General features: G+C 42.5%; 1 protein-coding gene and 1 pseudogene across 1 annotated transcript in view; one reads left to right on the forward strand and one right to left on the reverse strand.

Moving 5' to 3' along the window:
• The first annotated feature begins 5,207 nt into the window (after window positions 1-5,207).
• The window catches only part of Xpo7 (exportin 7), a 79,530-nt gene continuing 58,143 nt past the window's right edge, over window positions 5,208-26,594 (forward strand). The window contains exon 1 of the mRNA XM_090354274.1: window positions 5,208-5,308. Coding sequence (XP_090210400.1) covers window positions 5,291-5,308 — 18 coding nt within the window. The 5' untranslated portion in view covers window positions 5,208-5,290. The remainder of the gene's footprint in view (window positions 5,309-26,594) is intronic.
• LOC150049391 (transmembrane protein 126A pseudogene) lies at window positions 17,310-17,900 on the reverse strand (annotated as a pseudogene).

The raw sequence follows: 26,594 nt of genomic DNA on the forward strand, positions 1-26,594 counted from the left end.
AAATTCTTCAGTGAGCAGCCACTCAGGTACAAAAAGCTGGTGTTAGAAGTGGCTGACCCATAAGAACAAAGACCCAGAAGCCAGATTAGGCAATTAAACCAGTAGCATAAGGCCCCATGCTATGCTGAGTAGAACAGAGTTCAGACAGACAGCCCTTAGGGCTCAACCCCCACAACGCAATCATTACAAACAAGATCCAAGCCAGGGGCTGGTGGATCATGCTTATAACCCTAGCTACTCAGGAGGCTGAAATCTGTGGATCACATTTCCAGCCTGGGTAGTAAAGTCCAATTAACCACCAAAAGGCTAGAAGTAGAGGTATGGCTCAAGTGGTAGAAAGCCAGGCTTGAGTGGAAAGGCCACACAACACCCAGCTTCTAAGTATAAGTATATATTAAAAACAAAGCAAAACAGGATCAGAAAGGTCCTTCAAGGGCACCCAACTGGAAAACAGTCTGTAAGCTCAGCTGGGGGCTAGTGGCTCATGCCTGTAATCCTCGCTACTCCAGAGACTGAGATCTGAGGATCACAATTTGAAGCCAGCCTGGGCAGAAAATTCCCTGAGACTCTTATCTCCAGTTAACCACCAGAAAATCAGAATGGAGCTACAGCTCAAAGTGGTAGAGTGCTAGCCTGGAGCCAAAGAGCTCAGGGACAGCAACCAGGCCTTGAGTTCAATACCAGTGACTAATAAAAAAAAAAAACTGAACCACATACATGGCACTGCACTGACACCTGACATTGCTCAAATGGATTCTCCTCCCAGATGCTTTAACACAGGAGATCAGGCTGCATGACCCATTACAAAGGCCGGGCAGGTGGGAGCCCTCTTTGTAACATCCCTAAAGTCACAGCTAGGTTTCAAGAATCTTTAACGTTAAAGAAAATATTTTCCACGTCTCTAAGTAGAAACCAGACTCCATGAAAGTTGAATTGCTTCATGGAGAAATTCGATGCAGCACCAGATGACTTGAAGAAGCAATCTAAATGTAGACAGTGCAGAACTATTGGGGAAAACTGAGTAGTTCAAGGATTCTGGGGTCAATCCCACAATGAGTGTTGATATAAAAGGGTTCACCTTTGTGGGTACAACAAAGTGCTATTCACCTCAGGTCTTCAGCTCCATACTAGCCACCTGCTGGACCAGAACTGCCCAACAAGATGAACCAGATGGCTCTGGAGCCAAAGGAGAACCACAAATGCATAGGAAAACTTATCTTGGGAAGTGGCTATAAGTATGAAATGGGGTGTGACCCACTGTATCTCCAAAATCCCTAAGTGTTGGAAGTATGGTCTTTGCCTCATGCAATGAGAAGGGTGTTTGGGGTCATCTTTGGGATTGCCAGAGCAGAGCCCTGCAAACTTTAGATCCTGTTAACAGTGCACTTTCCAGTACATTGGTTTGGGCTGAGCCCTGTTGGGTGGACCAGCCCACATTCTGCAGAGTGTGTGTCAACAGAGGATTTCCTCCTCTCAGGCCACCCCACTCTTCTTCCCAAAGGTAATTAGGGGTACATGCCACTTGGAGCCACAGGGGGGAGCCCAAGGTTATGAGATTTTTAGGAAATTGGATAAGGGGGGGTGGTCTGAGCCCCAGGCAATCGAGTCATGTCTCATTCCTGTTTCTGACCCAAAGAAGTCAGAAAAGTCCTCTTCTTATAACCATTGTCTACAGAAGCTAGGGAGCATGATTGTACCAAGAACAACATACCTGTTGTTCAAAGTGAGTTTCACTAGCAAGCTATGTGGACCCTGAAGTGGAAGTTGAAACCACAGTATCTTCTGCCTAGCAGGGGAAGGGGTACACATGGCACTTTGAGCAGGGGTCCTAGACATTCCTTCCAGACACAATAGTGGCCCAGAAAGCAAGAGGAACTTAGAATCCCCAGTATCTAGAGATGGAAGAAAAAGCCTCACAGAAGAAAGGATCTCCATAGCATGAGTGAGGTTTGAATTAGCCCTTTGCTTCCTTGTTTTCATTACAAAGGGGTACCACAAAGTTAACCTTTATATCTGGTATAAGCCATATAGGCCCTTTTCAGCACGAGTTAGGAAAGACCACAGCTGGAAGACCTTTGCAACTTTTTGTTATCATTCTTCCAAATCTTTACTTATTGTTGTTATATTGTTGATCATGGGGCTTGAACTTGGGGCCTGGGTGCTATTCCTGAGCTTTTTCACTCAAGGCTAGCATTCTACCACTTAGAGCCACAGTGCCATGTCTGGTATTCTAGTAGTTAATTAGAGTTAAGAGTCTTATGGGCTATCCTGCTTTGAACTGTCAGATCTCACCCTCCTGAGTTGCTAGGTATGAGCCACTAGTGACCGTCCCTTCTAAATCTTTAACACAAATCAATTTACCCCAAATTTTTAGGAATAACAGAGGAAGGAGGAAAGGAGACTACACTTGACTGTGTAGGCAAGTGCATGGACTAGGTAACCTCAACTGATGTGGTAGGAAGAGGGAGCTACCCAAGGGGCAGCTCTGGGCCCAAAATCAAAAAAGAGGTATAGAGTAGGCACAGATAGGACATAGGCTTGAGAATAATGAAAGTCTAGGCGAAGAAATCTAAGCAGGGACTCTGACAAATCAGAAACAATTCATAAGGAATTTGTATGATGGTACATTAATTATTATTACTATTATTGTTAATTTCTTAATGTGCCTACGTTTTATAAACTTTAGGCCAGGCACTGGTGGCTGAGACCTAAGGACCACAGTTCAAAGCCAGTCCAGGCAGAAAGTTCATGAGACTCATATCAAATTAACCAGCAACAACTGCAAGTGGAAGTACAGCAGTGGTAGGCCTAGCCTTGAGCAAAAAAGACAAGAAAAGGTAGATGGCTCGGGGTTCAAGCCCTGGTACCAGCACACAAAGTAATAATTACATTTTGGACCTGGAGTTTGGCCTAGTGGTAGAATGCTTGCCTAGGATGCACCAAGACCCAGGTTCAATTGCTCAGTACCACGCACACAGAAAAAGCCAGAAATGGTGCTGTGGCTCAAGTGGTAGAGCTCTAACCTTGAGAGAGCCCAAGGACAGCACTCAGGCCCTGAGTTCAAGCCCTGGAACTGGCAAAAAATATACTTTATTAAAGTATTCAAGTATGTTTAGGGTAGAAAGTATGCTATTTACATTTTAAGGCATTCACTAGGTGTCTTGGGATATATCAGCTGTGGAGAAGTGAGAGATGACTGCACTATAAAAGACAGAAGTCAGTTCTGGGAACTGTCTAAGAGAAAGAGACCATGGTTTAATAACTGCAACTGCTTAATAACTGCAAGAAGGCCAAAATGGCCAGAGCATTGTGGGCAAAGGAGCCAGATCAGTAGCCCCTTGGGCCACACCAAGGACTTGAATTCTAATACAGGCTGCTTAAAGCTTTTAAGCAATAGTATCCGTTCTCTGAATTGATTTTAGTTCTACAGTGGTATGGAAAATGAACAAAGTGAAAGACAGGGAAGCTAAGATTAGCATTTAGGAAATACACAAAGATAGCTTGGACCTGGATGAGAAGGGGACAGGTGGCAGTATATATTAGATACATATCCAACAGGACTTGAGAGGGATTGTAAATGAGAGATTAAAGAGGTTAAGAATGAAGAACTCCTCGGAATTTATTCTGAATATGTGAATATGGGAGTGAATGACTAGATAGCATACTAAAAAGAAGAAATGAGGGGAGGGGAGAAGTGGGTAGATAGTGTACAGAGATTTGGTCTGACCCACCAGAACATTGTCATTTCTACCCTATCAGTCCTGCAGGTAGGGAACTGAAGACCACCACTTCAACTGGGATTCTAACATGCCTCTGTAGCTCAATACAAGGTCAGGAAGCCACTAATCAAACACACCCGTTACATTCATAGAACCAGCGATTGCACATTGGAAGGTTGCAAATGCATACAAACAAAAACCAGTAAGTGTCAGGAGAACGAAGCTGGCCGGATGCAACAGTCAAAAGCTCTGTCTTACTTCTACCTCCTAAATCTCCTTGAGTCCATTTCAAGGAAGGAGCCAATCTTGCGGGCAGAAACGCAGCCACAAGGGAAGTCTGGGTATTGTAGTCTTTAGATGTCCTACCTTTGCGAACCAGGAAGACACTAGGAGGAAGTAGGAGGTAACAAACGAAAGCAGAACACTAGCTCACCAGCTCCACAAAAGGAAGGGTGTGTCATTAATTACCACTTTTATTTGCCTTGCTCTGCGCGTAGCCCCTCAGTCTACACCAACTACAAAAAAAGAAAGAAAAAAGAAAAACCCTCCTGAAATCCTCAAATCCTCCCTAGGGGCCTTAACTGAAGCCTGGAAAGAAGCCTCAGGAAAGTAGGCACTAGCATTATCTTACACTGGTAATTGGGAGTCGTGGGCCACAACTGCCGAGCGGTGTAGGCTTTGCCTCCCTCGGAAAGGGGAAGCTTTCCCGCTGAGCCTCTCACGGCACCCGACCCAACCACGGCTTATGGCTTTGGTGACATTTTGCCCATCACCTCTCCGGTGGCTGTTCCACAGCTTTGCTTTTCTTTTTTTTTAAATGGAGAGGAGGAGTGGAAGGAAAAAAGGGAAAAGGGTTTTGTTGGTCCAGTTGAGCCCACTGGAGCCGGAGGCTAGGAGGACGCCAACCATGAGACTCTGCTGAGCGAGTGTGAGGAGTGGTGCGCAGGTGTCCCGGACGGCGCCGGGAGCCACCCCGAGCCCCTTCCCCAGGGAGACCAGCGAGGTTCCGCCCAGGGGAGGGGAGGGGCGTCCGGGAGCCCGGCTGGCAGACGACACGTGGGCCGAGGGACGTCCCGGGTGCAGAGGCTCGGCACAGGGACCGACCCCGGTCCCCCGGGCCCTCCACCGCCACGCACAGGCCCTCGTCACGCGGCCCGAGCGGAAGGCAGCGCCGCCTCCCACGCCCGGCGCCCGGCTGCTCGCGGGAGCGAGCGCGGCCCCTTTAAAAACCATGTAAACAAAGCTTTGTTTCCCCCCCCCCTTCCCCAGCTCCCCTCCCCTGAGCTTCCCGGGCCCGCTCCTTCCTCCCACCCCGCGTCGTCTCCAGGCCGCTGACGTCGCCCGCGCCTTTACGCCGTCCCAGCGGCGGTGCGCATTCTCCAAACGCCGCCCGCCCGCCGCGGCCCGCGCAGCGGAGCGGCGCTACGCCACGAGCGTAACGCGACGAGCCCCCCGCGCGCATGCGCAACGGCGACGACGACGGCAGCGGCGGCGGCGGCGGCAGCAGCGGCCCCGGCCGAGGTGCGCGCTGGGGGGGAGGGGGGGCCGGAGAGGAGCATGAATGGAGCAAAATGGCGGATCATGTGCAGGTGAGGAGCCGCGGGGGAGGGGGCCGCCGCGGAGAGAGGGAAGTGGGGTGGGGGTGCGCGCGGCCCCCCGGGGCCCGGGCCGGCCTCGGGACTCGCCAGGCCGCGCCGCCGCCTCTCGGGGCCTCCTCGCCGCCGCCCGGCCCCGCGGCCTCAGGGCCCTTCCCGCCTCCCGGGCCGGGGGGCCTCCTCCATCCCCTCCCACCCGGCCCCACGCCTCGCGCGCGCGCCGCGGGCGAGGCCGGAGCAGCGGCTGGCGCGCCGGGCCGCGGCGGCCGCCCGTCGGCCGGAGGGCCGGGGACCCCCTCGCCGGCTGTCCTGTGGGGGTGGTGGGCGGGGGGCTTCCTCGTCACGCCGCCGGCCCTCCCCTCACAACAAAAAGCTCCACTCCGCCGAGCCCCGCTCTCCGGAGTCTTTCCCGCCGCCGCCTTCGCTCCTCACGCCCCCGAATGTCGACCACCTCCCCGCACCCCTCCTCCCGCCACCGCCAGGCCGCCCTCGGTCCCGACCGTCCTCCGAGACGGGACCCGAGGCCTCGGCCCCTCCTCCGCCCCGCGCGCGTCCCGGGTCCGCGGGGCCGGAGTGGAGGAGCGCCCACACCTCGCGTGCGGCGCGGGGCGGAAGGGGGTGTGTCCGAACCCGGAGCCGCGGGGCCTGCTGCCGCGGGGTGGGGGGGGGCCGAGACCCCGGGCCCAGCCACCGAGCCGACCCCGCACCGCGCACAGCCTGCCGCGGCCCGCGTGGGGTCACCGCACAGGCCCAGCCAAACCCAGGAGGGGCCCGAGGACTTGCACGGCATTTCTTGCAAACTAGGTAAAGTTTTTTTTTTTTCCTTTCTGTGACTCTCGTTCTTAGTGCAAAAAAAAAAAAAAAATCTCTTGTCCGCGGCCCTCCCATTTTCCACGTCCCCAGCCCTAAAGACTTCGTTAAAGATTACTGAGGGTGTGTGTGTGTCTGTCTGTCTGTCTTATTTGGCATACTATGTAATATCTTCGCCTAAGCGAAAGATTGATTGCGTTCCCAGTGTGTTAGTACGAAGGCAGAGAGTTTTGTGCTTCCTCTGTCTGTTTGCTTGACTAGAAGAGGGAATAGTGATTGGAAGACTCTAATGCATTGGCATAGTAAATCTTTAGGGTGTGAGGGGCAAGTTATCAGGGCCCAGTTTTATCAAGAAGCTCAACCACAAATGGGAAACGACAAGCTTTGTGTGTTTTTAAGCCAGTGTCAATGCACTGATTCAGAAATAGCAGCAAAACTTTAATAGAGTGGCACCCTGAATTTTATAGCAGCCATGTCTAAGAAACTTGGAGGAATTTATGTGATTTTTTTATTTTTTATGAAATTTGTGCATCTCCAGCAAGTAGCTGGACAGGAATTACCTCTTAAACTTAAAAGGAGCAGAACCCAAGCTCTGGACTGATGGGAGACTTGCTAAAATAAAGTAGAGCCACGTGAACAGCCCTTTGACTTTGAATCCATAGTCAGCCTTTCCACAGCCTTTTGGAACAAGGCTTTGGACTGCAAAGGAAGTCATTGTTTTTATGACCCTCCAAGGAAGGTCTATCTAATATTTTTAGTGAGGAGATATTTTCCTCTCATTCACCTAAGAATAAGTGGACCAAAGTAAGGATTAACTTTCAAAAAAAAAAAAAAGGAGCATGCTTGTCAGTGTTTCTTATTTACTTTTTTTTTTTTTTTTTTTTGCTGATCCTGGGCCTTGAGATCAGGGCCTGAGCACTGTCCTTGAGCTTTCTCAAGGCTGGAATTCTACCACTTGAGCCACAGCACCACGTCTGACTTTTTTCTATGTATGTGTGCCAAGGAATCAAACCTGGGTCTTCGTGCATGCTAGGCAAGCACTCTACCACTAGGCCAAATTCCCGGCCCCTCTTATTTACTTTTTAAGAGCTGAAATGTCTGAATTCGTGGTTAGTGGTCTTTATATCAACAGGATTGTTTTTGAGTGAATTTTTTTTTCTTTAGAGGGAATGGGACCTACTGCTTTTCTTTATTAGACCACAAAGTCAGTTTTCGTATTAGATGCAAGTTTCAAGATGCTGCCAAGTAATAAAAACTTTCCCTGAATGGTCTGTGTGAGTCAGTCAGGTTCCAGGGGCCTGGAACTACCATTCCTCTCACTCCTGGGAAAACTAATCTGCAGTGTATTGAGGGGGTAATACTTTTTTTCCTAATACAGTTTGTATAAGAAGGGCACCAGTGGCTCACTTATGTAATACTAGTACTGAGAAGGCTGAGATTTGAAATTGGGGTTCAAAACCAATCTAGGAAAAGGCAAATTCAAGAGACTGTACCTCCAGTTATCAGCAAAAAGCCAGAAGTAGGACAGTGGATCAACTGGTAGAGCTCCACTGGTAGAGTTGAAGCTTCATTACCAACACACACCACATGGAGTCTACTATGGTTTATGACTATTGCAAAGATATACACATAAAACTAAATAGTTGCGTCATTATGAATCTTAAATCTTTTCAGAACCACCAGGGTGGGCAATTTTTTAACCTATACAAGAGTGTGATTGGCAGGTTGAAGTCTTAGCATTTCTCTTCTAAGTGTGTTTTCATGGAACATTTTAAGTATTGTAAAACTTAAGTCAACAAAAAGTTACAGTATTTAGTGTGTTAGTTCTGTTGGATCTTTAGCTCCCTGTAATAGTTTTCTTATTCTTAGTCTTAGGTGACTATAACCCTCAGTAATGTGAAGCATTATCTGAGAGAAGAAAAACTGGTTTATTTGTAATTATCTTTGGTTCCCCTCTTGCATTTAATTTTTCCCCCCTGGTCCTAGGGCTTGAACTTGTGGCTTGGATGCTGTCCCTGAGCTCAAGGCTAGCGCTTTGCCTCTTAAACCACAGCTCCACTTCTGGCTTTTTGTTGGTGGTGGTGGTGGTGCTTAATTGGATATAAGAGTCTTAGGGGAAATCGTGCTGTGGCTCAAGTGGTAGAGCGCTAGTCTTGAGCTGAAGAGCTCAGAGACAGCATGCAGGCCCCAGAGTTCAAGTCCTGTGACTGACCAAAAAAAAGTCTTAGGGACTTTCCTGCTCCATAAACTGAGATCCTCAGATCTGATGGGGCTTGTACTCAGGACCTACTCACTTTCTCTGAGCTTCTTTCATTCAAGGCTACCATTCTACCACTTGAGCCACAGCACCTCTACTACAGTTTCATCTGTTTATGTAGTACTGAGGAATCGAACTCAGGGCTTCATGCATGCTAGGCAAGCACTCTACCACTAAGCCACATTGCCAGCCCTACATTTAAAATATATTTATACATAAAACTTAGTGAAACTAATGAAGATTCAGTATGTTCCTTGCTGTCTACTTATTGCAAAGGTAAAAACTACTCAGTCAACAGTGGTATGAAAAAGATCATATTAGGTTCATAGAGCTGTCTTTAGGAGCTGGAAAAGAGAAGGAATATAACATAATTAGTTGTATGCAAAATATGTGATTTAATATATCAGTGCATTAAACAAAAGATAATAATGTAAATGAGGAATTCTGGTGTTTTATTGGACTTACTTAAGTTATGCTGGAGCATGCAAAGAATCTTAAAATATTACTACATTATAACTAATAGCACTTTTCAAAGTTGTCATAAGTTTGTCTTAAGTTTCAGGTACCATAATTAAATATTGACAACCACTGTAACTCTAGGGAGTTATGAAGAATCATTACAACTGGAAAGTTAAAATTTAACAGGGTACAAAAATTCAGCCTGATTGTCTAGCTGTCATTACAGTTGTTCTTTTTTTATATATATGCAAGGAAGTGATAGGCACAAACTATAGCCCATTTTGAAAATGGAGTAGTCTGCAATTTTTGAGAATTTTACATAGGGGAAAAAAACAAATAACTTTAGTAACTTTTTCTCAGTTAAAACAATTGGGGAATGTTCATTGTATGCAAAGCCCTTTGCTGTGCAAAGAATGCTTAAGACTCTGGAGCCAGCAATGCAGTGACAGATTTTGGTGCTCCCTTTGCCTCCTGCTACCCCCCCTCCCACACTGCTGAGTTTATGAATCCTGGGCCTTGTGCTTGCTAGGCAAACTGTTGAGCCCCATACTGCGAACTTCTGTGATGGACAGCTTCAGAAGTACAAATGTTGATACTAGTATGAAGGTGTTCCTTTGAAAATATGCCTATATCCCTTCGCCCATTCCTACCCCAGTCATTCTCTTTTGTGGATTTATATACATAACATATCCATATTTTATTTTTGGTTTGTAATGATGTATCACTGTACTGTCCAGGCTGACCTTAAACTCCAGGCTCAAGTAATCTTCCTTGCTTCCCCTTCTAAGTAGCTGGAACTACAGGCATTTACTACTCCACCAAGAAAAATATACCTCTATTTTAAAATAATCCATTTATATTTACTTGGCAATTAGGCCTTTAGTATATCTGCTCTTGTGAGAAAACCCTTGAGAAAATTCAAGGAGGTACATGCATGTGACAGTCATTCAAGCATTTATATAATAAATAGAAAAACCATTACTCTCATGGAATGATCTCTTAATTTAGATGGAGCAATAGAAGCATTCTGTGTCTTCCCTAGAAATTTCCTTCCATTTGATGCAGAAGTGAATGTTCATCGCAGCTGCATTTTCTCCTTTCTTAGTTGGATTTTGAAAGCAGTATTTTAACAGTGCTTCCAGGAAGGAGAGTTGCCAGTTTTAGCCAGTGAGCTTATGTCTGGGTAAGTACAGCTACTGGGTCTACTTTGCTCACTGCCATATGTGTGAAGGAGATAGGGTTTTGAAATATTGCTATCTCACAGATTTTCTCAGTGTCGGGAACCTGGGAGTGGCTTATCTAGATGGTCCTGGGTCGAGGTCTGTTTTACAATCTTGCATTCGGTGGGAGCTACAGTCCTTTCAAGGTTTGACTTGAGGCTGGAGATCTGTCCTCTGCAAGTTGAGTTCTTTGCAGTCTCTTATTGGACTGAGAGCCTCAGTCCTCACAGAGGCTCCTTGTGCTAAGGATGTTTGGTCCGCATAAATGACCCATCTGACTCCTTATTTAAATATAATTCACCTAGGAAGATGTTCGAAAATCCTAAGTGTTGGGGTTGGAGGCGTGACTCAGTTGGTAGACACTAGCCAGTACATGAAAATAGCACAAGTACTGAGTTCGAGTCCCAATCTCAGATCTTGGGGGGGATAACCAACTCTTTGTGAGGGGGGGGGGGGTTTACAAAGTGCATATGCTTTGTAACCAGTTCCTCAACCAAAGTAATATTCTGATATCCCAGAAAACTCCTTGATACCTTCAACCTGTAGTCATGTATTGCCTACCCACCCTATCTGCAGAGCTTTCATTCCTATGAGCTGGGCAACTTGAGAGTTGGCTTCTACCCCAGAAGTGCTTCTCAGCTTCAGGAGACTTTTGAGAACATGGTAGAAGTTGTGTTACTACTCTCTGGTGGAGAGAAGAGGGAAATGCACCTACTCAAGATTTTTCATCCAAATTAAAACCATTTGTGAACCTTAAAATTACAGTTTAAGATAGGTTCCCCCCCTTTTTTTTTTTTTTTTTTGCCAGGCCTGGGCTTGAGCTCAGGGCCTGAGCACTGTCCTTGGATTTTCTCAAGGCTAGAGCTCTACCACTTGAGCCTCAGCACCATTTCTGGCTTTTTTTCGATGTATGTGGTACCGAGGAATCAAACCCTGGTCTTCGTGCATTCTAGGCAAGTACTCTACCACTAAGCCAAACTCCCAGCCTGATAGGTTCCTTTTTAAATGAAAATATTTACACTTCTTCTTGTTTTGTTTTGTTTGGGGTTTTTTTTGGCCAGTCCTGGGCTTGAGTTCAGGTCCTGAGCACTGTCCTTGGACTTTCTCAAGGCTAGAGCTCTACCACTTGAGCTTCAGCACCATTTCCAGTTTCTTTTTCTATGTATGTGGTACTGAGGAACCAAATCCCGGTCTTTGCGCATGCTAGGCAAGCACTCTACCTCTAGGCCAAACTCTTGGCCCCCAATATTCACACTTCTTTAAGAACCTGATTTTCAACTGTTTCTCTTTGACCTCATTGGAAAACTGATTCTAGACCACAGCTTGTATCCCATATAATACATAAACTCAATTACATTCTTGAGAATGAATGGCTTATAGCAATGACCATAAAGCATCTCCATGACCCATGGGAGAAACTACAAGAAGCAGTATTTTTTTTTTTTTTTTTGCCAGTCCTGGGCTTGAGCTCAGGGCCTGAGCACTGTCCTTAGACTTTCTCAAGGCTAGAGCTCTACCTCTTGAGCCTCAGCACCACTTCCGGCTTTTTTCTATGTGTGTGGTACCAAGGAATTGAACCCGGGTCTTCATGCATGCTAGGCAAGCACTTTAACCACTAGGCAAAACTCCCGGCAAGAAGCAATATTTCTACTTTCAGGGATCTTCCATTTGAATTGAGGGATCTGGAATTGTAAATTAGTAATGAATTCTTGATCTTGTCAATGTGTCTCTGAATAAGGGATTGTTAACTGCCCATTATGTTTCCCCTATACCTTACCTCTGAAGAATACACATTATTCCTCATGCTTATAATGATAAGCAGGGAATTCCACTAGCATGGAGTTCTCCATGAAATGAGTATAGTACCCTGGGGATATATCCTTGGATGTTTTGGGAGATAAAAACCTACCTTCTGCATATTTCTGACAATCTATATCCTTGGCTCTGTACTACAGTGATGACAACAACTGGCCACACACACAGTGCCATAAAATAGATGTAGTTGAGAAAAGACAGAATTGGCATTAATTAGACTTTAGCTACCTACTTGCTTGCTACTTTACATGATCTCAATAAATACTTTGTATAAAAGTAATACTAATAGAAAATTTCCTTTAAAAACATTAAAAGACCTGGCACTGGTACCTCTGATAAACTAGAGAACTGTTAGAAGATTTAGATATGATGATGCTGATGGTTATTATAAAACTTAAGTGGAACCTCAATTGGAGTAGGGAAAAGAGTACTGCAATTTGACTTTTCACAGATTTCTGGAATATTTCTTTGGAGAACTGTCCTCATCTTTTGTGTGACTTTGGAGATGAGTAATCAGGATGTTTCTAACCAAAGCTCAATTCTCTGACTGTTGGCTGTGGGTTCTAGTTGGGAATGTGGCTTAGTGGCAGAGTGCTTGCCTAGCATGCATGAAGCCCTGAGTTTGATTCCTCCATAACACAGAAACAGAAAAGGCCAGAAGTGGTACTGTGGCTCAAGTGTTAAAGCCAAGCCTTGAGAAAGCTCAAGGGCAGCAACCAGGCCCTGAGTTCAAGCCCCTGGACTGTCAAAAAAAATTAGAAGTGAAGTTCTTTAGTAAAACTAACTACATTTTATGTATATGTGGCTAGAGGCTGTCATGGTGCAGTTTGAATGTTAAATACTGGCCTTTATGATTGAAATTGCTGTGGTAAAAACTGGCTCATGAACCAAAGACATTCTAAGCTAAAGTGGCATAGGATATAGAGCTATATTGCTTCCTCCTCCATGCAGGTGAAATTAAGCTACAGCCTTATCTTAATGTTGTATGAGTACAAATAGTTAGAGTAAGTGATTTGTTTAGGATTACTACTGGACACCAGTGGCTCAGGCCTATACTCCTAGCTACTCAAGAGGCTGAAATCCAAAGATTACAGTTCATTCAAAGCCAGTCTGGGAGTCCAACATATTAATAGTCATTCTTGTTTTTGGAAAAAATACTATGTAATTATTACTGTTTCAAAATAGAGATATTTAGTAGTTTTTAGGTAATTTTTTACTTTATTTTCCTAATCCATTCTAGAAATACATGTTTTTTGGTGAAGTAGGAATCTAAATTGTACCAACGGCTGAGTGTGTTGATGCATACCTGTAATCCCTTCAGTCAAGAGGAAGACAACCCAAGTAAAAACTTTATCAAGATCCCTACAGCACTTACCCCACAAGCCAGATATGGTGAAGTACATCCATAATCCCCACTGTGTAGGAGGCATAGGTTGAAGGATTGAAGTTCAAGGCCAGCCTGGGCAAAAAGCATAAGACTGTATCTGAAAAATGAAACTAAAAAGGGTAGGAGTTTGGCTTAACTTCTAGAGACTCCTGAGTTCAAACCCCAGTACCATGACTGATCAATCAATATATATATATATATGAATGAATTAACTGGCTTGTTTTGAAAAGCAGCATTGGAACGTGTTCTTTTAATGTTCTAAAGTATGTAACATTGGAGAACATGACTAAGGATATTTTTGAAGTTTCCAGAAAAATAATGGCTTCTGCCTTTCTGGTTCTAAAGACTACTAATGTCTCTCATATTCACCTAAGTTATGTTTGCTGTGTAGCACAGTGGAATTATTTAGAAGAATATTGACTTGGTGATTTGGTAAGACTGAAGAAACAGTAACTAAATACATACATAAGGCAAAACCAGTCTAGTCTTTTCTGATCCTGCTCTGTATCCAGATGGCTAGTTATGGGAATATATGTGTGAATAATGTACAAAATCGATGCTTACAAAATCAATGCTCAAAGACCTTTATAACTAGAGATAAATGCTACCAAGGGGTGAAATGACATCAGGAATTTGACATGTGTGCATGACACACTAGTATTAGTCCTCCCTCACAGAGCCAAATGATATTCTTAATGTGGTTGATGGTTACACCAGATCTAAATAGACCTGGTGTTTTCCAGGTTGATAAGAATACACCAGGCCAAAAAAAAAAAATGCCCTCACAAAGCCTTGTGTTCCCAGGACATTCCAGGAAAATAAAGTAGGAAGAAAATAGAACATTAAGAGGCTGTTAGAAGTGACATAATTAAGGTATGGTGGCTCGTGCCTATAATCCCAGATACTTGGGAAGCAGAAATAACAAGATCATGCATAATTTAAGGCTAGCTTAGGCAAAAGCAAGAATCTGTCTGAAAATAATTAAAGCAAAAGGGACTGAGATTGTAGCTCCAGTAATAGAGTACCTCTCTAGCAAGCTTGACAGCCTAAGTTTAAATCTTAGTACCACTCTGCCCCCAAAAGAAGTGACAGAATAGTTATTGTGACAACTGTGGAGAAATAATCAGGGTTTGAAGTGAGGTAGTATGTGTGTAAATGACAGGAGGTTACACAAAGTGGTTGCAAGTAAAGAAATGTGGGTCCCACATTCCTGGGTTATTACATTTGAAATGGATGCGCAAAATCCTGAAAAGAGTAAAGTTAACTGAGTGCCAGTGGCTCACACCTGTAATCATAGCTGTTTGGGCAGTAAGTCTAAGAAACACTTATCCCCAGTTAACCACCAAAAAAAGCCAGAAGTGTAGCTGTGGCTCAAGTGGTATGGGCACCAGCCTTGAACAAAAGAACTGAATGAAGGACAGCCCCAAGACAGGCACCAAAAAGTAAGAGTAACGTCAGTCTTGAACATAACGTTGAAAGTTTATACATTTGAGAGATGATATTTTTTTTTCTTTTGCCAAATTGGATTAGAATTCATGTTTGTTTTATACAGGGTCTCACTAATGGAGCCCAGGCTAGCTTGGAATTGGAAATTCCAAGTATTTACTATTCCATAGTAAAAGTCCATTTCAGTAGACTTTGAGATGTTAGAAGTACAGCAAATGCTAGCTGGTCATAGTATGTGCCCATCTTATTGCTGATTAACTAAAGCAACCAGTAGACTTGAAGGATTCTTCTAACTTGTTTTCTGCTCTAGCCTCAAGTTGTTATCATCAGCAAGAGTAAACTGCTTGTGATAGCAGCAGTGAAGTTTAATGGATTGGCATGCAGGTGATGCAGAAAACAGGCTATCATATTTCAGGAGATTGAATAAACCATGCAATATTGACTGCTAGGAGCAGCAGTGCCTCTTAAAGCCTTGTTATTGAGGCAACCAAAAGTAATTCAGTTATCCACTCTTGATCTGTTCTATCTCCATCCTACTTGTAACTTAAGGGAAACTAGATTCCCTTTTCCCCATCAACTTTGCTTCAGACAGAAGTGCTCAGAAAAGAATTATTTTTTAAACTCTTCTGTTGGAAGACTTTACTAAATCTTTTATGTGTATCACAGTTTTCTTTTTTTTTCTCTTTTTTTCCTTTTTTTTTTTTGCCAGTCCTGGGCTTGAGCTCAGGGCCTGAGCACCGTCCTTGGACTTTCTCAAGGCTAGAGCTCTACCACTTGAGCCTTAGCACCACTTCCGGCTTTTTTCTATGTATGCATGCTAGGCAAGCACTTTAACCACTAGGCCAAACTCCCAGCCTTTTTTCTCTTTTTTTAAAATATTTTTTATTGTAATTAATAAAGGGGTTACATGATATTTGCCAGATAGAAGGTGCATTAATTCACATACATTGATACCCTTTCACATGTCTTGGTACCCATTACCCTCCCCCCCACCCCCTCACCCATCTTGGTACAGTTTTCTTGATATTCTTTATTTGCTGACTTAATTCCTAGAAAATATTCTTCATAAATCATATCGTAGTATAAACTTGAAAAGCAAATTGATATTTTACAGAACCATTAAGGGAAAAATGATTTAGAAAACTAGTGGTGTGAGGGGCTTGGGCTGGGGCCCTGAGCATTGTCCTTGGGTTTTCACAAGGCTAACACTCTACCACTTGAGCCATAGCACCACTTCTGGCTTTTTTCTATGTATGTGGTTCCGAAGAATTGAACCTGGGTCTTTGTGCATGCTAAGTAAGCACTTTACCCCTGGGCCAAACTCCCAGCCCCTGTTTTGGTTTTTCTTATGTGGCTTTCTTATTGTGCCTTCCAAAGGAAGCACGTATAGCATTTAGGGTTTTTTCATAGGAAGAGATGGGGGAGCTGAGAATCTTCAGCATTTTTATGCCAATAGAAACTCTGTCTTCTTCCTCTATGCTTGTAATTCTCCCCAACTTGTAATTATTTACATTAGTAGTTAGGTTGTAAATCAGAAGCCACAAGAGATGGTGCCTTAATACTCCAGCAGAACTATGTTATTCTTTATTATGTCAGTAGGTTGATTGAAATTCATCGTAGCCTCTGTCAGATTAAATAATTTTGTTAGCATACATTATTTGTGCAAGGAGGGATTTCATTGTGATGTTTGTTATAAACTCTGTGTCCCAATCATAAGTTTTTATACTGTGTGATGCACAGGTATGAAAGAAAATACCCAATATGAGTGCACTCAAGCAAATTTGGCTATAATGTACATTGATCCCTATTAGAATCAGGAATTTGTTTCTACAGGACAAGAAAGATTAGTTAGGCCAGGCACAGTGGCTCATGTCTGTAATCCTGGCTACTCAGGAGCCTGAAATCTGAGGATCAAGGTTCAAAGCCAGTCCCAGCACAAAAGAACCTGAGACTCTTATCTCCCGTTAACCCTAGAAAACGGGAAGTGGGGCTTGGCTCAAGGGTAGGGCGGTGGCCTTGAGCTGAAGAGCTCAGGGACAGCGCCTAGGCCAAGTTCAAGCCCCATGACCCACCAAAAAAAAAAAAAAGAAAAGAAAAGAAAAAAAAGGATATTAAGTTGGTGTTGGTGTAGTATCTTACTGGTATCATACGGACACATCGCATTCCACGATTTTAGAATTAAAATTTCTTTTGCTGAGTTTTTACTTTCTTTTCCTGTTTATTTTTTTGTTTTTGCCAGTCCTGGGGCTTGAACTCAGGGCCTAAGCACTGTCCTTAGGCTTTCTCAAGGCTGGAGCTCTACCACTTGAGCCACAACACTACTTTTATGTATGTGATGCCAAGGAATTGAACCCTGGTCTCTGTGCATGGTAGGCAAGCATTCTACCACTAGGCCAAACTCTCGGACTTCTTTTGTTTGTTTGCTTGCTTTTTAACTGTTACTCCATAATTTTTTAGCTTCCTACTCATATATACAGATTTTTAAGTGTTGCTGTATTATCCAAACCCCCTTACCTGTTTTGTTTTGGTTGTACTGGGATTTGAACTCCAGAGTTCATGTTTGCCAGGCAGGCATTCAGTTTTTTTATTCACCAATTTATTTTATTCTATCATTTGTAGGTCAGGTTCGGGTAACTAAAGAGCCTTAATAGAGTAGCTTATATTGTTTAGATCCAAGGTATGCTGCAAATGCAGTGTGAAGTAAAATGGGAAAGAACAGCTTTCTAAACATGGGCTTAGAAATCCTGATCCAGTAAGTTAAGAAGTTTGCTGTATCTGGTAGCACTGCTGATCCATACCTGGCTGCAAGAACAACATTCATAGGAATAGCCAAGAAAATATGGTACAGACTACCCACAACTAAACCAATCAGTCCACCTCACGTCACAGTACAGGTTTCACAACTCAAATCACCTGTACTCAAAGGTCAAGTGACAAAACCTTTGTAAGCCAAATTAGCTGTCAAAAATGGGATCATTGCTATTTTTAAGCCAGATGCTACTGGAGCCTTTGTCACATGCAAGACACATCGAAGAAGACTGCTAGCTATTAAGCCACAGAAAGCAGCATTAACTCCAGTATATGTTGATCCATATTCAAAGACATTCCTGTTTCTAGAAGTTGGTTAATTTTTCTGGTTATGTTATCAAAAATTAAGTTTTCCTTGATAGTGTCTGATTTATGATTTTCCATCTTGAGCCTCCCAGAAGCTGGCTCCCAGTTTCCTCCTGGGCTGCTCATGTCTCACTACAACCTTTGCTCCTTCTCCTTGTGCCTGGGCACAGCCATCTTTGGCTCCAGGCATTCAACTTCTTAAAGTATGCTTCCAGCTCTTTTGTTCTGGTTATTTTGAAATACAGTGTTAGTCTCTTTGCATGGGCCATCCTGGACTTCAGTCCTCCTATTTTATACTGAAGCTTTATACTGGAGCTTGCATTCTAAATACATGCCACCACCCAGGCTTTTCTTTTGACATGGGGTCTTGCAAACTTGACCTAGAACTGTGATCCACCGCAGCTCAACTTTCCAAGTAACTAGGTTACAAGGAAGAGCTATCAGCATCGGGCACTAACCCTTCTTTAAAAAAAAAAAAAGAGAGATAGAGCTATTCTGTTTACATATAGTGATAGCTTGTTTCATATTGATTATTACATTTTATGTAGGTATATTTAGAAAGTATTAATAAGCCAGTTAACATTTCTTTTTTTTTTCTTTTTTTCTGTGGGTCATGGAGCTTGAACTCTAGGCCTAGGTGCTGTCCTTGAGCTCATCAGCACAAGGTTACCACCCTACTCTTGAGTCGTAGCCCCATTCCCCATTTTCTGGTGATTAATTGGAGATAAAAGTTGCATGGCTTTGTAGTGCCCAGGCTGGCTTTGAACCACGATCCTCAGATCTCAGCCTCCTGAGTAGCTAGGATTACAGGCATGAGCCACTGCACCCGGCTTAAGCCAGTTAACATTTCTCTGCCAAATCTGCTGGTTTTGTTTGCCCATGCCTGATTATTTGTAATATTTCATTTATGAATATAATTTTACTACATATCCACATCAGTTAGAGCAATATTGTTACCACGGTAATGAACTAGGATTAAGATAATATAATTTTTAAGCTAGAAAGAATCTTTTTCATTGGTCATAGGGCTTGAACTCAGGCCTAGGCGCCCCTGAGCTTTTGTACTCAAGGCTAGCATTCTACCACTTTGAGCCACAGAAACACTTCCAATTTTTTGGTGGGTAATTGGAGATAAAGTCTCGTAGACTTTCCTGCCTCGGCTAACTTTGAACCATGATCCTCAAATCTCAGCCTCCTGAGTAGCTAGGATTACAGGTGTGAGCCACAGATGCCTGGCAGAGATAATCTTAAGTGTGTGATGATACGGTATAAAAAGAATAACTTAGATGCTCCTTGTTTGGAAACTGGCTAGCCATCTATATATTGTTATTTTTAAAATAATGTATAAATTTTAACTTTTCCAACCAATGCAATATTAATTTTGCCATATGGTTAGCACAATGAAAAATACGAGGTAACATACCAGAGAAGGTTTGGTCAAGGATGAGAAAGACAGATAGGTTTTTACTTTTTATTTATTTATTTATTTATTTATTTATTATTAGCTTACATTGATAATACAAGGGAGATTCCATTGTTACAGTTTGACACGTTGATAATAGGTTCCCGTCAGTCTCAGCCCTCTATAGGTCTTCAAAGATTTTAGTGTCATACTTATTTGATTCTGTGAGGCAGGTACTCTGTACATACTGGAGATAAAACAAAAGAATGGCATGGATATTGCTTTCATAGTGCTTACCGTTGTGCAGTTTTGCTAAATATATACTGAGAAGTGCAATGAAGGAAGATAATATAATGAACTACTGTAAGAGACTCATTTTTGGGTGGGAGTGCACCAGATAAAAAGAAATGACAAATCCAATGGCCTGGGGGAAATAGAAGCCCATACTGACCAAAGCCTGGTGGGCCAACAGAGGAGATGGGGTTAAGAGATGGATTATTATTAAGAGCTAGAAAAAGATGGATTGTTCATTCAAACCAAACTTCAGAAATTTGAACAGTTTACTAAAATGCTCATTCCATAAATCAGATTTAAAAAACAAGGAGCACGGGACAGGAGTTTGGCCTTGTGGTAGAGTGCTTGCCTAGCATGCACAAAGACTCATGTTCAGTTCCTCTGTACCACCTACACAAGAAAAAGCCGAAGTGGTGCTGTAGTTCAAATGATAGAGTGCTAGCCTTGAAGGAAAAAGCCTCAGGCCCTGAGTTCATGTCCCAGGACTGGCAAAACAAAGAAAAATATCTTTTGATTTTCAGGGTCTGGGCAAGGGGAAGTTTTTGATGGCAGAAACATGTATATTGCAAAGCAAATCACATGTGATTTAATCACAGGCATATTTTCAGTTTGGTTATTTGTGAAAATTAGGTCATAAGAAACTATGTAACTAAATTAAGGGCTTTGTCACTAATAAATGGACATTGTCTTTTGAATAAAATAGCATTTTTCCCCAAGATGATTTGTTATCTCTTAGAACTAAACTGGTTACACAGGTCAAATATCCAAAATACTTGGGATTAGAAATTATTACATTTTCACATGCATTTGTGTGTTTTGAATGTAGGGATATTTGAGTTCTCCATGAGCTCTTGGGGCTGGGAACCAAGTCTAAACATGAAGTTTACCTAGGTGAACTTACATACCATCTTCTACACACAGCCTGAAGGTAATCTTGTGCAATGTTTTTAGTGTGCCTTTTTTCACTGTGACTCCCCCCTCACTTGTGGCTTTGTGTCAACATTCAAAAAGGTTTTGATTTTGGAGAATTTTGAGTTTTGTGTTTTCAGATTAGGAATGTCAAGCAGTATATACATTTTAAATTGCAGTTCTAAGCCAGCCTAGGCAGACAAATTTTATCTCTTATTTCAGCATAATGCCAAAGGAAAAGAAGAGATATAGTTCATGTGGTAGTTCATGTGGAATACAAGGCCCGGAGTTCAAGCCTCAGAGCCAGCACAAAAAAAATGAAATATGAAAATTGGTACATCATGAATGTATGCACATAACCTTATTATGTTATGCACATATAACTTGATAATTTTATTTCCCAAATAACTAGAGCATTCTAGTATTGATAGAAAACCAAGCTATTTTTTACTATTTAATGTTCTTTGATTAAATCATACTATTGTAAATATGTAGCTATTTAAATGAAAAAAATCGAATGTTTTATTATACTTTTGGTTGTATTTACTGGAATTCATTTTGCATAGAGAACCAATTTGTTCTTTTCCCAGGAGTGTTCTTAGTTTTAGTATAGTTGCCACAGACTTCATCCACTGGTCCTTATTGCTGCATCTGTGATAAACATCTTATTCAGAGTTTGTTCCATGAGTTTTTTTCTCTACCTAAAACCTGTGATTTTGTAAGTTTTCTGGTTTCTGATATGGTAAGGCATGACATGTTATCTGCTATTCTTGATCTGTTGTCACGTCTGAATAAATTTTTGCATTGATTTCTCAAGCTTTCTCTACCAGTTTGAAGTTGCTATAGTACTTTAAGCATTTTTTAGTTCTCTTAATTTTTAATTGTTATTATAAAACTGATATACAAAGAATATCACCCATTTGCATATTGTCACTTCTTCCTTGCTCTCTCCCAGTTTTTCCCTTCCATCCCCATCCAAAAGCTATATAGTTCATAGTTACTAGTGAGTACCATTGCTGCCAAGTTTTTTGTTTTGTTTTGTTTGTTGTGGCACTTGAACTCAGGGTCTTGGTGCTGTCCCTTGGTTTTTGTGCTCTACCATGTTGATCCACAGGACCACTTAATTGAAGATAAGAGTCTCACAGATCTCAGATCTCAGCCTCCTGAGTACCTGGGATTACAGGTGTGAGCCAACAGTACCCAGAGTGTTTTGGGAATTTTTTTTTTTCCAATCCGAGGGCTTGAACTCAGCCTGAGCACTGTCCTGGGGCTTTGTCAAGGCTGGAGCCCTACCACTTGAGCAACAGTGCTATTTCTGGCTTTTTTTTTTTCTTTTTCTTTTTTCTTTTTTTTTTTTTTGCCAGTCCTGGGCTTGAACTCAGGGCCTGAGCACTGTCCCTGGGCTTTCCTCAAGGCTAATTCTCTACCACTTGAGCCGCAGCACCATTTCCAGCTTCTTACTGTGTACATGGTACTGAAGAATTGAACCCAGCTCTTTGTGCACGCTAAGCAAGCACTCTACCACTAGGCCAAACTCCTGGCCCATACTTCTGGCTTTTTCTATGTATGTGATACCAAGGAATTGAACCCTGGTCTTCGTGCATGCTAGGCGAGCACTATACCACTAGGCCAAACTCCCAGCTCTTTTTTTTCTTCCTTCCTCCCTCCCTCCCTCCCCCCTCATCCCCTCTTCCTTCTCCTCTTCCTCCCCCTCCTCCTCCTCCTCCTCCTTTTGGTACTAGTCCTAATGCTTGAACTCAGGGCAAGGCTGCTGCCCCTGAGGTTTTTCACTCAAGGCTAGAATTCTGCTACTTGAGCCACAGGTCCATTTTGGCTTTATTGGAGACAGGAATCTCATGGACTTTCCTGCCTGAGCTGGCTTTAAACCATCATCTTCAAATCTTACCCTCCTGATGAGTTAGGATTATACGGCAGAAGCCTCTGGCACCTGGCTGTCTCAGGGCCTGAGCACTGTCCTTGGGCTCTGTCAAGGCTAGAGCCCTACCACTTGAGCAACAGCATTACTTGTGGCTTTTTCTTTTTCTTTTTTGGGGGCCAGTCCTGGGCTTGAACTCAGGGCCTGAGCACTGTCCCTGGGCTTTCCTCAAGGCTAGAGCTCTACCACTTGAGCCACAGCACCATTTCTGGCTTTTTCTGTTTATGTGGTACAGAGTAATTGAACCCAGAGCTTTGTGCATGCAAAGCAAGCACTTTGTCACTATGCCATGTTCCTGACTTTTTCTTCCCTTTTTAGTTCTTTTCTGGAACAATTTTTATACATTTGATATAAATATTTAAACATTTCTAGCATTCACTGTTAAGCCAACAAGCCCAAGTGTCGAGTTTATCTAGCTGGGCCTGCTTTGCACCCAGATCTTTACATCTCAGCCCTCTGAAGAGCTGGAATTCAAACTTACATCTCTTCTAGTATTTCCAACATGGCCCAGAAATGTTTAAGAGTAACATCTATGAGTTACATAGCCATTGATATATTATAAATTACCACCATAGAGCAATGCAAATTCATATTGACTAAGTGAACCAGTCACATCTCTTCTAGAATTTTCAACATGGCCCAAAAATGTTTAGAGTAACATCTATGAGTTACATAGCCATTGATATATTATAAATTACCACCACAGAGCAATGCAAATTCATATTGACTAAGTGAACCAGTCATTTTTATTTGGGTTTATGAAATAATTTCTGAAATACACTAGTTATGAAACTATTTACCTTTTAAAACATCTTGACTTGATATGTTCAGGCTGAAACACTTTTGATCTAATACCCTTAAGAATAAATGTATCAGTGCTCATGTATAATAGTAAAAGCTTTTAATTGATGTTTTGCTGGCCATCTTCGTGGGAGCTGAGTTTAATGTACTCTTCAGACTGTGCTTGTCTGCTTCCTTTGGAGTCTGAGGCGCTCATAGCTGTGTCATTCTGTTCTCATCATACTCCTTTATCAATGCAATGTTCCATCTGTAACGACTGCCAGTTGTCAGCACAAGGAAAGTATTTTGGTTTTGAGTTTATTAAGTGACTGAAAGGCTTGCTAAAGTCACTAAATCATACTTTGTATGATTATGGAGTATCAAACAGAAACTCTTGACAAGGAAAGCTGTGCCTAATTCTTGGTACTTGGTATCTTTGTCTCCCCGCCCCCCCTCTTTCTTTTGTGCCAGTCCTGAGGCTTGAACTCAAGGCCTGGGCATTATCCTTGGACACTTTTTGCTCAAGGCTAGCACTCTGCCATTTGAGCCACAGCACCACTTCTGGCCTTTTCTGTATATATAGTACCTAGGAATTGAACCCAGGGCTTTGTGCATGCTAGCACTCTACCACTAGAATACGCTTCTGCCCCTGTTCCTCTCTTATAAAAGCAATGTATATTAAGATATTGTGTTCAAATAGATACTAGGTGGTCACCCCCCCCCCCCCCGCCCTCCCATGCCCAATAAAAATGTTCTGTTGAGGGCTGGGTGCTGGTGGCTCATGCCTAATCCTAGCTATTCAGGAGACTAAGAGCCAAGGATCATGGTTCAAAGTCAGCTGGGGCAGGAAAGTCCACGAGATATTTTATCTTCAATGATTTTCTATTGGACAACCCCCCCCCCCCCAGGTAGAGCTGTCATTAAAATGGTAGAATGCTAGCCTTGAGCAAAAAAAAAGCTCAAGGACAGTGCTAGTGCTAGGTCCTGAGTTCAAGTCCTGTAGTGACTTCCCCCATACACACACACACACACACACACACACACACACACACACACGAATATAAGAATCTTCAGTGGCCTTGAAGTAATTTATAAAAAAGATATGAATGTTTCATTACTTTCCTGTTTCATTACTGAAACTTCAGAGAACTAAAATGAGGACTTTATAAGCCTTTCATATAGTTTTCCTAAAACTTTTAATATATAGCCTCTTTTTAGGGCAAATGCTGCTTCTCAGACCTCCAGTGTTGATTAACTGTTTTTGTTTTGTTTTTTGCCGGTCCTGGGCCTTGAACTCAGAGCCTTGGCACTGTCCTTGGGCTTTTTTTTTTCTCAAGGCTGGGTCTTCATGCATGCTGGGCAAGCACTCTACCACTAGGCTAAACTCCTGGCCCTGTTTTGATTTTAGTATAACATATTAATAGATATGTAATTGTGAATTTCTCAAGATTGTTGATCTTGTGTAACTATGAAATGATCTACAGATTTTAAACAAGCCACAAAATCAATTCTATTAACAACATACATTTACTATGATAGAAACTGATATCTACAATACTTCTTGCTATGTTGTGTGTTTTCTTTATAAAATGGTAAAATACTCCATTTGAAAGTAGATAATTCTGTAGCTTTTAGTGCATTTACAGTGTTGTGCAACTATCAGCACTGCATGATTGCAGAACATTTTCATCACCCCTCAAACAACCACCATGTCAATGAAGTGTAGTCACTCTTAAGTTCTTATCTGAATGTAGTATGTTACAACAGCCGTGTGGTCCAGACTAAGTTTCTGGCTTTTTTGCACTCAGAATACTGAGATGTTTGTTCATAATGTGATTGAGTTATCTGAACAAGCAAGCCTATCTCTGCTATTTATTAGCTCTCAGTTACTGAAGTATAACTGCTTGCTTCTGATAAGTCCAGAGTCATTATGCAGTAAAGTGATAGTAAAGTGATCAGCTAGATGATCCAGAATATGTTTGTGGTATTTTTTTTGTTTTGTTTTGTTTTACCAGTCTTGAGGCTTGAATTCAGGGCCCAGGCACTGTCCTTGGGGCTTTCTCAAGGCTAGCTAGTGCTCTTATCACTTGAGCCACAGCACCACTTGTGGCTTTTTCTTTGTTCGTAGTGCTGAGGAGTCAAACCACTAGGCCACTCGTGTTTCTTAATGAAAATGAGGAACATGGGCATTTCAAATCTGATGTTATATATTTTTAATATAATTTTATTTACTTATTTATGTAGTCAATCATGTGGCTTGAACTCCGGGTCTAGGCACTGATCTTTTTTGCTCAAGGCTACCCCTCTATTTTGAGCCATAGTGCAACTTTCTGTTTTCTAGTGGTTAATTGGAGATAAGAGTCTCACAGACTTTCCTGCCTAGGCTGGCTTCAAACCACAGTCTTCAGATCTCAGCATCATGAATAGCTAGATTTACAGGTGCAGGCCATGAGTGCCCAGCTTTAATTTTGTTATTGAGGTGTTGTACAAAGGAGTTAGTTAACTATTTTACAGTTTTGGTAATGCGTTCATTTTTCTTTTGGACAGTGTCACTCCTTCCCCCAGTGTCTCTTTCCCCCAGTTTTTCCCTCTCATTTTTGCCCATAAGTTACATAGTTTATTTTTCACATAGCTGAGGTTATTTGCTTAGTTATTTACTTTTGCCAGTCCTGGGCTTGAACTCAGGGCTTGGGCACTGTTACTTTTTCTGAAGGCTAGCACTCTGCTACTTGAGCAACAACACCACTTGCAGCTTGGTCTGTTTGTATGTTACTCAGGAATTGAACCCAGAGCTTCATGCATGCCAGGAAAGTACCCTATATATTTTTGTTTGTTTTGTTTCTTGCTGGTCATGGGGCTTGAACTTAGAACCAGGTCACTGTCCAGGAGCTTTTTCACGCAAGGCTAGTGCCCTACCACTTTGAGCCACAACTCTGCTTGCAGTTTTCTGGTGTTTCTGGTGGTTAATTGGAGATAAGAGTCTCATAGACTTTCCTTCCCCAGCTGGCTCTGATCCTGAGATCTAACTCTCCTTAGTAGTTAGGATTACATGCATGAGCCACTAGCACCCTGATGTTATATTTTAACCTTGCATATGGAAATTATCCTTTTGTGTTGGTTTTGTTTGTATCCATTTTGGTAAAAATTTTTTCCTCTGGGAATATGAAAAATATTCCCTTTTGAAAACATCAAATGAAATAATTCACACTTGTGGGTTTTTTTCTCCATACATAATATAAATTAGAAAATGCAAGATGTATACTTTGTCTTTTCTAGATGAACTAAACAATAGTAGATGATGACAAAATGTTCAGTAAGTCTAACCTAACTAATAAGTGAAAAATAAATGAGCCTGACACTTGTGGTTCATACCAGCCTATCTACTCAAGGGACTGAGCTCTAGGTAATTGAGATTGAAGGCATTCCAGACAGAAAAGTCCATGAGATTTTG

The sequence above is a fragment of the Megascapheus bottae genome, chromosome 20 (assembly GCF_031878675.1).
Source record: "Megascapheus bottae isolate mThoBot1 chromosome 20, mThoBot2.hap1, whole genome shotgun sequence".
In the NCBI taxonomy this organism is placed as follows: Eukaryota; Metazoa; Chordata; class Mammalia; order Rodentia; family Geomyidae; genus Megascapheus; species Megascapheus bottae.